Source organism: Bos indicus x Bos taurus, chromosome 4 (assembly GCF_003369695.1).
Source record: "Bos indicus x Bos taurus breed Angus x Brahman F1 hybrid chromosome 4, Bos_hybrid_MaternalHap_v2.0, whole genome shotgun sequence".
In the NCBI taxonomy this organism is placed as follows: domain Eukaryota; kingdom Metazoa; phylum Chordata; class Mammalia; order Artiodactyla; family Bovidae; genus Bos; species Bos indicus x Bos taurus.
Window position 1 is genome coordinate 13,078,117 of NC_040079.1, and position 15,877 is coordinate 13,093,993.

At 44.0% G+C, this 15,877-nt stretch overlaps 1 protein-coding gene across 3 annotated transcripts in view; it reads right to left on the minus strand.

The window, feature by feature from the left end:
- Positions 1 to 15,877, minus strand: part of CLCN1 (chloride voltage-gated channel 1) — a 36,592-nt gene that overhangs the window by 11,854 nt on the left and 8,861 nt on the right. For 2 of the 3 annotated variants that reach the window (XM_027538767.1, XM_027538764.1), the window contains exons 8-14: positions 9,509 to 9,634; positions 8,988 to 9,072; positions 8,660 to 8,761; positions 8,264 to 8,348; positions 7,837 to 7,986; positions 1,442 to 1,511; positions 1,143 to 1,253 (exon numbers count right to left, since the gene is read on the minus strand). In XM_027538767.1, coding sequence (XP_027394568.1) covers positions 1,143 to 1,253; positions 1,442 to 1,511; positions 7,837 to 7,986; positions 8,264 to 8,348; positions 8,660 to 8,761; positions 8,988 to 9,072; positions 9,509 to 9,634 — 729 coding nt within the window. The remainder of the gene's footprint in view (positions 1 to 1,142; positions 1,254 to 1,441; positions 1,512 to 7,836; positions 7,987 to 8,263; positions 8,349 to 8,659; positions 8,762 to 8,987; positions 9,073 to 9,508; positions 9,635 to 15,877) is intronic. The other variant, XM_027538765.1, reaches the window with a different exon arrangement.

A 15,877-nucleotide genomic window follows, 5' to 3' on the forward strand; every position in this document is an offset into this window, starting at 1 on the left:
GGGTCGCAAAGAGTCGGACACGATTGAGCAACTGAACTGAACTGAACTGATGTATATATCCAATATAGAAGCCCATATATATATATATATATATATATATATGGGCTTCCCAGGTAGCTCAGTGGTAAAGAATTCGCCTGCCAATGCAGGAACCACAGAATACATAGGTTTGATCCCTGGGTCAGAAAGACCCCCTAGAGGAGGGCATGGCAACCCACTCCAGTATTCTTGCCTGGTGAATCCTATGGACACAGGAGCCTGGTGGGCTACTCATAGGATCACAAAGAGTCGGACATGGCTGAAGTGACATAGCATGCATGCATGCTAAGGGAAATGTCTACCAGAGAGGATGAAGGGATATGAGAGGCGTGAAGATAGGGAATAATAGCAGATGCAAGAAGTCTTTGTACAAAACTGTGATGGGGGACTAAGGTCACCGGATGTTCTATAAAGCTGATTAATTCTTCTATATCAAAGGGAAGTGTGGCCTTAGATGCCATGGGAGTTTAATAAAGAGGAGAGTGAAGGAGGAAGCATAATAATTCTAGGGAATATCCTAGTCATTTTGTTAGACATGGTTTTTGGGTGGAAGGGACCATACATGTAATGGAAAAAGATAATCTCAGACTCTCAAAATGTTAGACATCTCAGAAGTCATTTTAGAATAAAGAAACTAAAGTGCAGAAAGGCAGGTAATCTGCCCCATGGTCATCTAGTGACAAGAGGTGGGGATGAGACCAGAGCCCACATTTCTTAGCTCTTAGTCATAGGCTCCTAAGTCTCGTCAACGTGAGCACACCAGCAGGTAGGAGTATTCGAGCCAGTCACAAACACTGTTCTTTCCACGATTCTTTGGAGAAAAAGAAAAAGCCCTTACCAAACACTCAGAGGCAATCCTGGGTGTTCTCATCCTTATTATCTCATTTAATCCCTGAAATCCCTATTCTGTGTGAAGAAATACGGAGGCTCAGAGATGTTTAATGAGAGCTAATTAGAGTCAGAGCCAAGGGCTGATTATTTAAATAAAAGTTGAATTAAATAGCATTAAATGAAGACTGTTATTGTATAGCCTGGAATGCAGATGTCATGGGAGAGTCTGAGTGTGGGTGTCCAGGATTACAGGAGGGTGGAATGTGGCTTACCAATAACTGCGTAGCCCCCAGGTAGGATCTTGTAGATGATGTCATCAAATAAGATACCATCTGGGAAAAGCATGGCCATGATCTCTCCTACTAGCCTTCCGAATGCAGCTCCTAGGGAGAGACCAAAGGAAGGAAGGTGTTGAGAGATCCAAGTTCTTTATCCTCCATTTTTTAAGAGCCAATGCCTCCTTGGGTGCTAACACTGAACACAAGCCCCCAGCATTCCAGGCCTTTCCTTATTTTCACAGTACCCTAGCTTGAACCACCAGTAAGGTCCCAGGCTTCTCATCAGAACTTACCGAGCACAAACACAGGCATGAATCCTCCGCAGGGTATGGGCATGGTGGTGGCCACGATGGACATCCAGAACTGGGGTAAAAAGAGGCGTCAGCGCACCCTCCAGACTGTGCCCAACACACACACACACTCACAACCCCCTTCTTTCCTGCTTCTTGTTCCAAGAGGTACAGAAATCCTGGGAGAGCTAATCCTTCTGGAAGTCATCTTGTCTGTCACCTTCCCCCAGAACCAAAAAAAGCATGGAGCACTCAGGCTAAGGTATCACCAAAGACAACATTATAAGAAGGTTCCTCCAGGCAGTTAACCCAAATCGCTCCTACTTGGAGTGAGAATATTTGCCTTTAGATAATCAAAACAAGGATTGGGGCCCCAGGGGACTCCTCTGTCACTGCCCCCAAAGGGTCCTAGCCCACTGTATCCTCTTAACCCCAAAAGGTCACCTCAGCAGAGCAGCCTGAAGCTCTTGAACCTGCAGGATATCTTTTCCTGGCCAGACTATGTTTCCGAAAAAGAGCCTCATTTCCAAGCGACAGACACCTTCAAGTCACAGTGATTTACTGTGTGACTGACTTAGCTTCAGGAGGGTCATTTACAAAGCCATCTACATTGTAAACCTCACAAGGGAGCCTGGAGTGAAGATGGCCCTGCCTGAGCCATTTGCTTTAACATTTTCCTTTAACATCAAATCACCTTCAACAAAGATGAGAAAATCAGATCTGTCCGGACCAACCTGCAAGAGTACATTGCGAGAGCCAGCTAAGCCAGCCAGTGTCATAGAAAAGAACTCCAAGGCCAAGGTATTATTCCAAAAGGAATTGGGATGATTTTAGCAGAAGTAATATGTATAATTGCTTTACGACGTTGTGTTGGTTTCTGCCGTACATTTGTTATTGTCTTTTGAGGTCAGCCCTGGCTCAAGGGAATCTCTCTAAGGTTCAGAAAATGAGACACTTTATTTCTCATTAGTTTACAATAAAGTTGGTGCAGTTTTCAGTTGTACATATTTTTATCCTGGTAATTTGTTTTGACCCTTAGCTGCTGTCATCTTTTACCAAATTCATTTCAGACCTTTTTCTAAGATTGGTTTACTTATTTTGGAAGTCATATGTAAACCTGTTGCTTAATTTTTATATTATGTCACATATTTTTGTTTCTTTTACAGATATTTCAAAAGTTCAATCACTGGTCTTTTCCCCATTCTATTTCTCAGTTCTTTTGCCTATTCTGCCGCCAATATGGGCTTCCCTTGTGGCTCAGCTGGTAAAGAATCCGCCTGCAATGTGGGAGACCTGGGTTCGATCCCTGAGTTGGGAAGATCCCCTGGAGAAGGAAAAGGCCACCCACTCCAGTATTCTGGCCTAGAGAATTTCATGGACTGTATAGCCCATGGGATCACAAAGATGAAAAACTGCACCAACTTTATTGTAAACTAATGAGAAATAAATTTTCTCAGTTTCTGAACCTTAGAGAGATTCCCTTGAGCCAGGGCTGACCTCAGAAGACAATGATAAACGTACAGCGGAAATCAACACAACATCGTAAAGCAATTTTCCCATAATTAAAAATAAACTTAAAAAAAGACAATGATAAAGGCTCTGAGAAGCCTTTGTCCCAGAAGCTCTGAGATCAGGCAAAATACATATTTGTCAGAATGCACGTGTGCATGCTAAGTCACTTCAGTCGTGTCCGACTCTTTGCCACCCTATAGACTATTGCCCTTTGCCCATGGGGTTCTCCAGGCAGGAATACCTGAATGAGTTGTCATTTCCTTCTACAATTGTCAGAACAGAACTGTTTAAAATAGCAAAGTTGAGAACAGCAGAGTTAGATGTACAAATGAAGAGGGTTGCAGATTGCAAATTCCTTGCGTGTGTAACAAGAGTTCGCCTGTCTCTGCCTTCTCTCAGTCCCAGCACAGTGCTCAGTACATGCAGGTAGGATGTAGGTAGGTGGGTAGGTAGGTAGGAGGTAGAAAGGTAAGTTAAGTAGACAGGAAGGAAGGAAAGAAAGAAGAGTTAGGTCAAACAGTATTCATACAAAGCAGAAAAGCTTCTCAGAGCTAATATTTGCTTAAAACACCCAACAGTAATGCTTGCAGGGGAACTTGTTTGAACCGTGATGAGCAGACATCACCGAAGACTACCCCACTGGACTGTCTGGAGACGGAGTTCTAGCTGCCGATAGTTTAAGCTTCTTAAGGGATCCTGACTCATAACATTTGGAGACCTCTTGAACTATTCTGTACTATCTCTTTGGAATAAGTACATGAAAGCCATAAGGGATTTTGCAGGCTCAGGTTAATCTGAAAGCTCCAGTAATACAGATAATAGGCGGCCAATGGGTCTGATTTCAGAGGATGAACTTTAGATTATCCTCCAAGATACGCGTAAGAAGAGGCTCAGCATCACAGGACGCTGAAAGTTATCAACTCCTGCAGCACAGAGGTGGACGCTTGAGACTAGCAAACTTTTTGAGTTGTTAGCACACAAAAGGGAAAATCTAAAAGCAGGGCAAATGATCTGGAACACAAATTACTCCCAAGATTTTAAGCCCCCAGTTCTAGAGAAGTGGGAAACTAGAGACCCCTTCTCACAGATTGTGTTTTCTTTAGATGCTTCACAAGGAGGAAGCACAGGAAGATTAGGCAAGAATTCTCCAGAGCCTCGGGCTGTACTGAGAACTCAATGATACTAGCTAATAACGTTAGACTCATTAAAAAGGAAATGGAGATGTTGTAATCATATTCATGCTCATTAGAGACACACCAGACTCACAACAAGACGATAACTTTCCATGTCTTAAAATTGGGAAGATGGAAGTTCCCTTCATCAGTGTTACGAAAGAGCTGAACTGAGAATCCTATCTGTGAACACGGATACTGCCAGAAGACCGCATGGGCTAAATTTCAAATTAGACTGGAAAAATAGTTCTAGTCAATTTTATGTTTTAATGTAGCTAGGTACCTTTACTGTCCACATTTTGGAAATAAAAAGGGTATGGTTATATGTCCAGTGATAGGTGAGTAAAGATACTGGAAGCAGTGATAACTAGGTAATATAGATTTATAGCAGCGGGTGGTTTTATATTTAAAATATTATAGAATAGTACAGGCCTGCTGAAAACTATTGGGCTTGAAATATAGCCCAAGAAATGTGAGTTTCTTTTCTTTAAAAAAAAATTATTTATTTATTGGCTGTGCTGGGTCTTCGTTGCTACTCGGGTTTTTCACTAGTGTGGCAAGCGAGGGCTTCTCTCTAGTTGTGGTGTATGCGCTTCTCATCTCTCACTGTGGAGTACAGGTTCCTGGGCACTTGGACTTCAGTAGTTATAGCTCCTGGGCTCTAGAGCACAGGCTCAATAGTTGTAGTACACAGGCCTATTTGCTCCGTGGCATGTGGGATCTTTCCAGAGCAGGGATCAAACTTGTGTCTCCAGCATTGGCAGGCAGATTCTTTATCACCGAGTTGCCAGGGAAGCCCCAAGTTTCTTTTCTTGATTCTCTTATATGTAGACATTAATGAGGATGTAATTAAGTAAGAAATTAGTGAGTGACATACAGCTTAGTCCTTCTATATAATCCAAGTAGGTTTCTCAGAATAAACTTCACTCTGCAAAGTGGGATCCAGAGATATGCTTGGGAATCTGGGGAAATGAGGCGAGGCGTGAAGGAGATGTTGAAAATATATACAGAATTTTGTTTCTCCCAAAATTTTCAAACGCTTAATGTTTCAAAAATATATATGATCCCAAAGAAGCAGTTCAGTCTAGAGGAGTGTCACAAAAACAGAATTATTATCATCGAACAAAAAATTCTGAGATGCCATCAAAATTTGGACTTGGTTACTGCAGATGGGTGTGTACGCTCAACAGCTAATTACAAGGAGCTGGGGTTTATAAATGAGAGAAGATAAACTCTGTAATGAAAAATCATATCCCTAGCAAGACACTGAGAACTTTTATGATTAAAAAAAAAATCAAATCTATTGAAGGAAGAAATGAAAATGATCTAATTAATAAAGTGGGTGTGCAAAATATGGATGGCATAGGCCCAATTAGCCCATGTGGAATGGAATAAGAAACAGCATACATAAATACAGCTCCCAGAAGCCCACAGCAAATCCTGAAAACAAGTGACAGAGTTGGAACCTGGTATGTCAAGCGCTTGGTATCTCTAATCATAAGACCATTGACAAGCACATTAAATGAACAGCAAAAAACCAAGAAGAAAATTTTAAATAACTTTTCCCAACCCCAAGCATTGGATACGCCAAAGATCAATAATCAAGTATCACATATTTGGCCCACAGTAGGTGCATTAGAACACTTATTGAATAAATGGATGAAAGAGCCCTCTATGGCTATTACCATGTAACTTAGTGACGCATATCCTATGGAAATAGAGTTTCACAGTAAGTATCGAGAATAAGTTGCATACCGCAATCAGACAGTAGCCTCCACTCGCTGCAACTAGAGAAACCCCACGTGCAGCAACAAAGACCCAGTGCAGTCAAAAATAGCTAATTTTTAAAAAAAGGTTCTCTTTAAAAAAGAATAACTTAATAAACATGAAAGTTCAATGTGGACAGAACTCTCTATAATTTGGCAAATTACATGGGAATGAAGAACCGAAGAACTGCCTTTTGCGGATGAATTCTTAATAGGCAAGGTATTCAGTGATAACACCAACCAGAACACTCCTTATGCACGATTCTGAACATCTAGATGCCTCTTGCTTTATTGTGTATATTCTATTTTAAACATATCAACTTTTGTGGATTCATCTAAAGTCTGCCCCAAAGTACTGTCAAACCTACTAAAATGTATGTAAAAAATTGTGCTATAGACTAAAATAGAATTGTTACTTGGATTTGTTAAAAAAAAAAATGAAAACCCTAATATATAGAGGAAAATCATGGGCTACTCAGACAAGGTTTAGTCGCTAAGTCGTGTCTGACTCTTGTGATCCCATGGGCTGGAACCCACCAGGCTCCTCTGTCCATGGGACTCTCCAGGTGAGAATATTGGAGTGGATTGCCATTTTCTCCTCCAAATATATACAAATATATGGGCTATTCAGACAAGACATACTATTAATAATGAGGCAATCATCAAAAAGACAGAAAAAGACAAACAGCAATTATAACAGATGTCACAACCAGGGGTGGGAATAAAAATAACCTTGTACAAGGCAGTAACTGAAAATTCTATAACCATGTGATCCTTGACGGGAAGATATGAGAAAGAACCAATGTAAGTAAAAGAGATCAGCTTTTGTTTCCTAGCTGAAGTTAGAAGAAAATGGTTTAAGAATGGCAAAATCCTCACAGTCTCGCTACCTCAATGCTAATGCTACTGCTAAGTCACTTCAGTCGTGTCCGACTCTGTGTGACCCCATAGACGGCAGCCCACCAGGCTCCCCCATCCCTGGGATTCTCCAGGCAAGAACACTGGAGTGGGTTGCCATTTCCTTCTCCAATGCATGAAAGTGAAAAGTGAAAGCGAAGTCGCTCAGTCATGTCTGACTCTTCGCGACCCCATGGACTGCAGCCCACCAGGCTCCTCCATCCATGGGATTTTCCAGGCAAGAGTACTGGAGTGGGGTGCCATTGCCTTCTCTGTGCTACCTCAATAGAGAATAATAATATTGTAAAAATTATTTATAGTCACTAATAAAATGGATTTAAATATTTTATCTCTTTTGTAATCCTAGAGAAGAGATTATCTACCAGACTGGGAGAAAAATGGATATGCAAATCATCTGAAAATGGATAATCAGATGCTGGAGATGAAGTACCTAATTATCTAATATGTGGAGAGATTTGGTTAATTTTTCTGAGGTCTTCACACAGTTATTGTATTGCTTAAGCTCTGTCTTGTCCCTATTTACTCAGCGGCTGCAATGTCTCAGTAATTTAGCAAGTGAAACCTTTAGAAGGATTATAATAATTATGACATCATGAAGTTGACATAAATGGAACATTAACCCAGATATTGGTTCAGTTTTCTAGATGAGCAACTTATTAATACTTAGGCTCTGATTTCCAAGTTGTTTCTTTTTAGGCTGGACAAAGACCAGGCCAAGTTGTACCCTTCCCTACCTTATGCAAAGGGGCTTCCCTAGTGGCTCAGATGGTAAAGGGCTTCCCAGGTGGCACTAGTGGTAAAGAATCTGCCTACCAATGCAGGAGACTACAGATGCGGAGAAGGAAGTGGCAGCTGGAAATCCCATGGACAGAGGAGCCTGGTGGGCTACAGTCCTTGGGGTGGCAAAGAGTCAGATACGAAGGAGTACACACACACACACACACACACACACACACACCCCCGTTATGCAAACCCTGGTTCGTAGGTTGAAAACAGAAGCTCAGGGAGTCAGGGGTGTAGGGAGAGGTACCTTCATGATGAAGAAGAGGAGAAGGACAATAACAACACTGGCTTTGGGGTGGATCCACACAGCTGACCGGCCCAGGCTCTCAGGGTCCCCGATATGTTTTACCCACGTATTGTTGTCAAACAGGGTACTGATGGCTTCCCGAGGCATCAGCTATGAGAGGAGGAAGCAAAAGGGAGCAGTTCTGCAGGGATGTTCGGTGCTTCCATTTTTTTTAAAGAGAACCGATTCCCCGGTCTCATTGTTCATGGGTCCCTTTCCTCTTTTTTCTCAGGGAGAGATGGCATCCGTGGGCAAAAGCACGTATGCTCGAAGCCTGAGGGTCACCTCCGCTGTTTCCTCTTTTCCACGTGGCCCCATCCTGGTTTAGTCTCAGTCATGTGCTCAGTGATCTGACCCCCCACCCTCAAAGGTCACCCTTGGAGCTGACCTCTCCGGCCATGAACTGCCCTATTCCTGGTGGAAAGGTGAAGGAAGCGATGACAAAGGTGACGATTCCAGGATAGAGCAGGCGGCTGGAAAAGAAACAGGATTAATTACTTAGAATTAATCCTCATCCTAATTGGGCCAACCCACAGTGGTTGCCACACCCTGGAAATCTGAAGTTTCCTGGCGTTCCCCCGTGGTCTCAGGCCATTAGACGGAGCACTCTCTCCACCAATAAGCAATCTTTAAAGGGGAAACCACACTGCTCGTCCCTAGTAGGGTATCCGGGCTTCTATATTTTATCACAAGCCACTGAAAGGCATTTAACGCCTTCGGCCAAGATTAAAAGGGAGGAACTCTTGGAGAAACCAGAGAGTAAACAGGTAGGGCGGTGACTCACTGCTTAGCCAGAAACTGGCTGAGGACCTTGTGCTTTCGGACACCGAGCATGACTTGGCGATGCAGATACACAAACACAGCTCCCAGGAACCCACAGCAAATCCTGAGGGTGTAAGCCATACAGAAATGAAACCCTCATCCCTCGGCCCTGGCCACTGCAAGGAAGCAAATACCAGGCCTCCACCTGCCCTTTCTACCCACCTCCCCCCCAACAATTTCCACCTTACCCATGCCCACGCCACCTTCCCAGCTTGGGTCCTTTCCAATCCAAAGCTTTGCCCCAGCCCTGCCCCGCCCCCCCCAACCCCACTCCCAGAGCAGCCACTGACCCGATAATCGCAAAGGCTGGGAGTTCCTGCAGGTCAAAGGGGAAGTCCATTCGGAAGTTGGTTCTGAAGAGGGCTGTGATGGTGACTACAGGATGGAAAGGCCAAGGTCATGGTGGGAGTGTCACAGAAGCCATCGAGGAGGACCCAAGGTCATCAGCCTTAAGGATTAAAGTTTCCTCCAAACCTACTGTCCCCTCTTCTATTTCTTTTTTCTAACACTACTGGCAGAAATGGGCTTCCTTGGCGGCTCAGCAGTAAAGAATCCGCCTGCCAAGGCAGGAGATGCAGATTCGATGCCTAGATCAGGAAGATCCCCTGGAGAAGGAAATGGCAGCCCACTCCAGTATTCTTGCCTGGAAAATTCCACGGACAGAAGAGCCTGGTGGGCTACAGTCCATGGGGTCGCAGAAGAGTCAGACACGACTTGGCAACTAAACAACAACCCTACTCCACGACCTGTACCTTTGCCCTCTATACCCTTGGGCCTTGTCCCACTCCCCAGATGATGCTTCCCATGTTACCAGCATCCTTGTTCCACACGGCCAGCACTCGGAAAACAAAGGCGCTGAACGTGGCTGCAAAGAATCCTCGCCAGTAGTTCCTCACAGCGAAGTAGGTAGAAGTGACCTCAATGCTAAACAGCACTCCTACGGGGCAAGGAAGTCAGGTCAGGTGCAGGCCAGGGGTGAGGCTCTCCCCCATACCCCCACCCCGGGGACCCCAGGAGCTTTGGCTCCTTGAGCCACGAGGGGGGAGCAGTAGTGGGAACGGATGGTCTCTTGGAGTGTGCCACGCTCTAAACCATATACCTGCCCATGCTAGCAGTTTTTGCAGACTAGAGAGATGGTTCAACAAGACACAGAGAAATGGGCAACCGGGGGGGTGTAACCCACAACACATGATGGTTGTGCCTGCTCCACCCCTTTGAAATCAAGGCTGGGTGGAATTCATGGTCGTCTGATATCCACAGGGATCTGAAAATTTTCTGCAGAAAAGTTACAAGAGGGAAAGCTTCTAGAATGAGTGCTCATCAGAGTACCAAGCAGAGCTCAAGATTTACCCCATAACGCCCCCACCCCTGCAATCTCTCCTCCCTTCTCCCATGCGTCATGTACCCTGCAACTTTTAGGGAAGAAATAAGAAAAACAAAAAGGAAGGGACTTTGTAAGAGCTGACAGTACTCAGTATTCCAAGAGAGGGTTCATTAATATTTTTTTCTAATTAAAATGTAAAAAACCTGACTTAAAAGGACCAGATCCAGGGGGGAGGATACCAAGAAGCTCAAAGAAGTTACAAACCATTATGCTCAAGAAAGGAGGGTGAGGTAGAAGGCAAGCTAATTCAGAATCCTAAGTTGCCCTGTTTCTGAGAGTAGATGCTGGAGCAGAAATGAGAAGGTAAATAAACAGAAAAATAGCAAGAGCTGGTAGAAACAAAGGAAGGAAGCTAACAAGGGCATAAAGGACTCAAGAGATGCAAAGAAAATAATCTTTACACATACCATGAGTCGGGGAGAAGACTGTGATTAGATGCAAACTGGAAACTGACAACAGAATTACCTAACACCTGGCTAAGCCTCATCTTTACCAGAGCTGAAGACGGAAAACAAGAAATGCAGCCTATAACTGCCTGAGTGGAAAGAGCCCTGGCCCCAGGAAAGCTTGTGAACTAGGTCAGGTTCCTGTCCCTTGCTCTCCGTGGCTACTGGTCGGCCAAGAACGCCCCCTCCACCCCCGCAACCATGCCACCTGCTTCCCATTTCTGGTGGCCTCTCACATCCGAGCCATTTCCTTCCCCCGTTCTAGGTTCCAAAAGTCACGTCTCTTGATTTCTCAGGATTCCAGCCCTTTCTGCTGCAGGTGACAGTCAGTGGCAATAGGAAGTCATTTATGCCACAGCGAGGGTGGCCTAGTGGTTGCTGCCAGGTGCAACAGCTGCTGCACTTGGGCAGAGGATACCTTGTGGTTCCCCTTCTCTGGGAACCAGTCCCCCCTCTCTGGGATCCCCAGTCCCCCTCTGCAGGTAAAAACAGTCCCTCCCTTTCCTTGTTTTCTGGGAATTTGGGCCATCACAGCACGTGTTAGCACTTTCAGAGGTAGTTCTCTATTTACATCTCTGCGGTCCCCCTGGGACTGAAGGTTCTTTGGATTCCCAACACCTAACACCTATGTGCCTGGTACATCATCAGGGTTCAAAGCCTTGTCCTATGGATGAGAGGACAGGAGAGAGGAGGGGAGGGGAAGGAGGGGAGATGGGGGACAGGGGAAGGAAGAAAAAGAGCAAGGGATCATTGATGGGTGGAATTTCAGAAAACGGGGAATCTGAGGGACAGCCCTTTGCCAACCACCCCTGGCCCCCGCCCCGCTCCCCAAATCTCATCAGGTTTGGCAGCTGCTCTCTTGGCCTAGAAGGAGGATTTGGGGAGTCGGAGGTCGGGGGCATCAGGCAGAACAAACTGCTCCTTTTCTTCACCAGTAACAAAGAGTCAGAGACAACTGAGCAACTGAACTGAACTGAACAAAACCAAAGTTGGCTCGAAATGTAAACTATCCAACTTACGAATATTTGACGACCAGCTTTTGAAATCCTAGGCTAGATTTCCCTTCCCGAGTTCTGGGACACGTTCTGTAACAGTCTGTCACTGTGTACTTCGGAGCGAGAGTGAATTTTCGTATTTGCCTGAGCCAAACAGAAAATGTGCCGCTAAAAGGAAACAAAGCATTAAAAAACACAAACAGCATTTGGAAACTCTCTGGTCTCCTAGGTTCCATAACGTCGCTCTCTTTCCCACCCTGGAGGCTCCTCTCTGTCTCCTCCTCTGGCACCACAGGCCTTGGTCTCTGACTCTTCCGACTCGTAGATCCACTTTTTCAACTTCATTTATGCCAACAGCTTTAACTACCATCCCTATGCTAACCCACGGGTTGACAAAGCCATGCTTTCAGCTCAGCATGAAGCTGAGCTTTCCTGGACTCCAGACTCAGCAAGCCAGCTGCCTATTTAACGTCACTTGGAGACGTTGCAGGAACTTCAAACTCAATGTATTCAAAGCGAAATTTATCAACTCTCTTAGACCTGTTTCACTTCCTATATTCCCTATCTTGCTTGCAATACCACTCTCCACCGCATGTTCCTCCTTATAAAACAGAGTTAGCCTGGATTCCTCCTCCTTTATTATCTTTCATAACCTCACATAAATCAGCCACCAGGTCCCATTCATTTTCTTTTCTCTCACCCTTATATGTCATCCTGTTCTCTATCCCCTCTGCCTCTGCCCAGTTCAGTCTCTCACCATCTAGCATCATCAGGACTATGACAATAGTCTTCTTGTTAATCCTGGATAAATCCTGTTAATCCACAGGCCAGTTCTGTGTGGCCAAAGCTGGCCGTGTCACTATCTTGTTTGAAACTCTTCCCCGACTCCCCTTCACCCACGACAGCATTTCCCAAAGTCGGGTCCATGAGATACTACGAGTTCCCTAAAGAGGGTTCTTGCAAAAAGGATTCTGCGGGAAATACTGTCTTTGAGCCACACATGGGATATTCACAGGGCATGTCAGCGTATTGAACGTTCTGAGAACTCTTCCTGTTTAAAAAACTATCTATTCAACACAGTACTTTCCAACGTATCTGATCTTGGAACACTGTTTATATGTTATGTCTACTAACACCATGAACTGTGTTCTGTACAACATATTCAGGCAAACTCTAGCCTAGAGAATGAATGAAACTGACATTATTGAGCATTTCCTATGATGACCTTCATGAATCACCCCCCAGGTACCTGTCCAGACTCATTTCCTGTCATTTCTTCCCCTGTGTCCTCTAGCAATGCTCATGTATTGACATTCTATTCCTGAATGTCTTGACTGTGCAATGCTGTTTCTTCTCTCCAGAATATTCTTTGCACTTTGCCCAGGCTGCCACTTGGATGCTTCTCTGAGTGGGCTGTGATGGTCTGCTGGCCTTCCTGTCTACCCTTTCTGCTGTGGGTACCTGCAAGCATAGTAACCAGCATAGCACCCAGAGGTGCTGCCTCTGCTCACGGCAGAGGGCATATATGGAGTCGTTTCAGCCAAATGTTGAAGTAGATTTCATCAGTGTAAGGCATTAAGAGTTGACTACAGAGTGAATAAATTACTCTAATACTAATTTTTTTTTCTTTTAGAATTAATCCATATTTGTAAAATATAGCTATCAAATAAGGTTATCTGCAAGTTCATTTAATATTTGCCACTTACTACTAATATCCTAAAAACAAAACATTTTAACTTTTCAATGCTTAACATTTTCTTATGTCAACTTATGTCAAGAGCCATGCTTTATATGTAACTTAACTATTTGCCTCTCCCAGTGTCTAGACAGGATCATGAAGAACCTTCCTCATTCATCCCAGAAGTTCTAGTATTATGCAAAAAAAAAAAAAAAAATCATATTCTCTTCACTTTAAAAGAATCTGGATTAAAAACAAAACAACAAAAAATGCTACCTTCTAAAAGTGTTCTTCAGACCTTCTGGATTTATAAGGCAAAAGACTCAATAAAGGTGAGAGTGGGTATAAATGTAGTGTGAACACGTGAACTTGTGCAGAAATTCCAACAGGCTAGCCTTCACTGCCGGGGACACTGACTTTAATGACAAGAGCTGACCACAGTAGTGCAAGCAGGATGCCAGCTAGCTCGTTTGCCAGCCCATGTCCCTGATGCTGTGTGCGTTGCTTTAGCATCAGTTCAAGTGAGCATGGTACATTTTCATTAACTGTTAATGTTTATACATGTATCATTCCTGAGCCAAGTCATCTTGGTTTCCCGAAGACTCTTCTATGAAAGGACTGACTACATTTTCATAATTGAAAGATACCTCTAACAGCTGGTGCATTTATGAAGCAGATGCTTTTCCTGCAATTCTGCTTCTCCAATTGTTAACATGGTATCTTTTTTTTATCACCAATGAATCCAACCAGTGATCTATATAATCCTTGCTCTGTTAATCTGGTTACAACTGTTACCAATGAGTAAATAAACAGATACAGCAGCTGTCTCTGACCATGCACACTTGTCAGTCATCCAGGACAAGGAAAAGTCTGAAAAGTTGCCCTTTGTTTAACAGTAGGAAAGTGCTAAACTCAACTTTACATTGCAGTCAAGGAAAAATGAGCCTTTAATTCTCATCTGTAGTCCTCATCTAAAGCTGACCATTGGCACTTGCTTGGTGGTTCAGTGGTTCAAATTCTGCACTGCCAATGAGGGGGCCGGGTTCAATCCCTGGTCTGAGAACTAAGATCCTGCATGCTGTGCAGCATGCCCAAAATAAAAATAAAGCTGACTATTCATCTAAATGTATTTTCAGGTGGCGCTAGTGGTAAAGAAACTGCCTGCCAATGCAAGAAATGCAGGAGATATAGGTTCCATCCCTGGGTCAGGAAGATCCCCTGGAGGAGGAAATGGCAACCCATTCCAGTATTCTTGCTGGAAAATCCTGTGGACAAAAGAGCCTGGCAGGCCACAGTCCAGGAGGTTGCAAAGAGCTGGACACGACTGAGCACACACATACATTAACCTAAATAAGGTCCACTTAAACTCCCAAGAAAGGCAATGCCAAAGAATGCTCAAACTTCAAAGAAAGGCAATGCCAAAGAATGCTCAAACTGCCGCACAATTGCACTCATTTCACATGCTAGCAAAGTGATGCTCAAAATTCTCCAAGCCAGGCTTCAGCAGATCGTGAACTTCCAGATGTTCAGGCTGGATTTAGGAAAGGCAGAGGAACCAAAGATCAAACTGCCAACATCCATTAGATCATAGAAAAAGCAAGAGAGTTCCAGAAAAACATTTACTTCTGCTTTATTGACTACGCCAAAGCCTTTGACGGTGTGGATCACAACAAACTGTGGAAAATTCTTCAAGAGATGGGGATACCAGACCACCTGACCTGCCTCCTGAGAAATCTGTATGCAGGTCAAGACGCAACAGTTAGAACTGGACATGGAACAACAGATTGGTTCCAAATCAGGAAAGGAGTATGTCAACTCAAGGCTGTATATTGTCACCCTGCTTATTTAACTTATATGCAGAGTACATCATGAGAAATGCTGGACTGGATGATGCACAAGCTGGAATCAAGATTGCCAGGAGAAATATCAATAACCTCAGATATGCAGATAATGCCACCCTTATGGCAGAAAGTGAAGAAGAACTAAAGAATCTCTTGATGAAACTGAATGAGGAAAGTGAAAAAGTTGTTTTAAAACTCAACATTCAGAAAACGAAGATCATGGCATCTGGTCCCATCACTTCATGGCAAATAGATGGGGAAACAGTGGAAACAGTGGCAGACTTTATTTTTTTGCGTTCCAAAATCACTGCAGATGGTGACTGCAGCCATGAAATGAAAACACACTTGATCCTTGGAAGAAAAGCTATGACCAACCTAGACAGCATATTAAAAAGCAGAGACATTACTTTGCCAACAAAGCTTCGTCTACTCAAAGTTATAGTTTTTCCAGTAGTCATGTATGAATGTAAGAGTTGGACTATAAAGAAAGCTGAGCGCCAAAGAATTGATGCTTTTGAACTGTGGTGTTGGAGAAGACTTTTGAGAGTCCCTTGGACAGCAAGGAGATCCAACCATTCTATCCTAAAGGAAACCAGTCCTGAATATTCATTGGAAAGACTGATGCTGACTGAAATTCCAATACTTTGGCCAACTGATGTGAAGAACTGACTCATTTGAAAAGACACTGATGCTGGTAAAGATTGAAGGTGGGAGGAGAAGGGGATGACAGAGGATGAGATGGTTGGATGGCATCACCAACTCTACGGACATGAGTTTGAGTAAGCTCCAGGAATTGGTGATGGACAGGGAGGCCTGGAGTGCTGCCGTCCATGGGG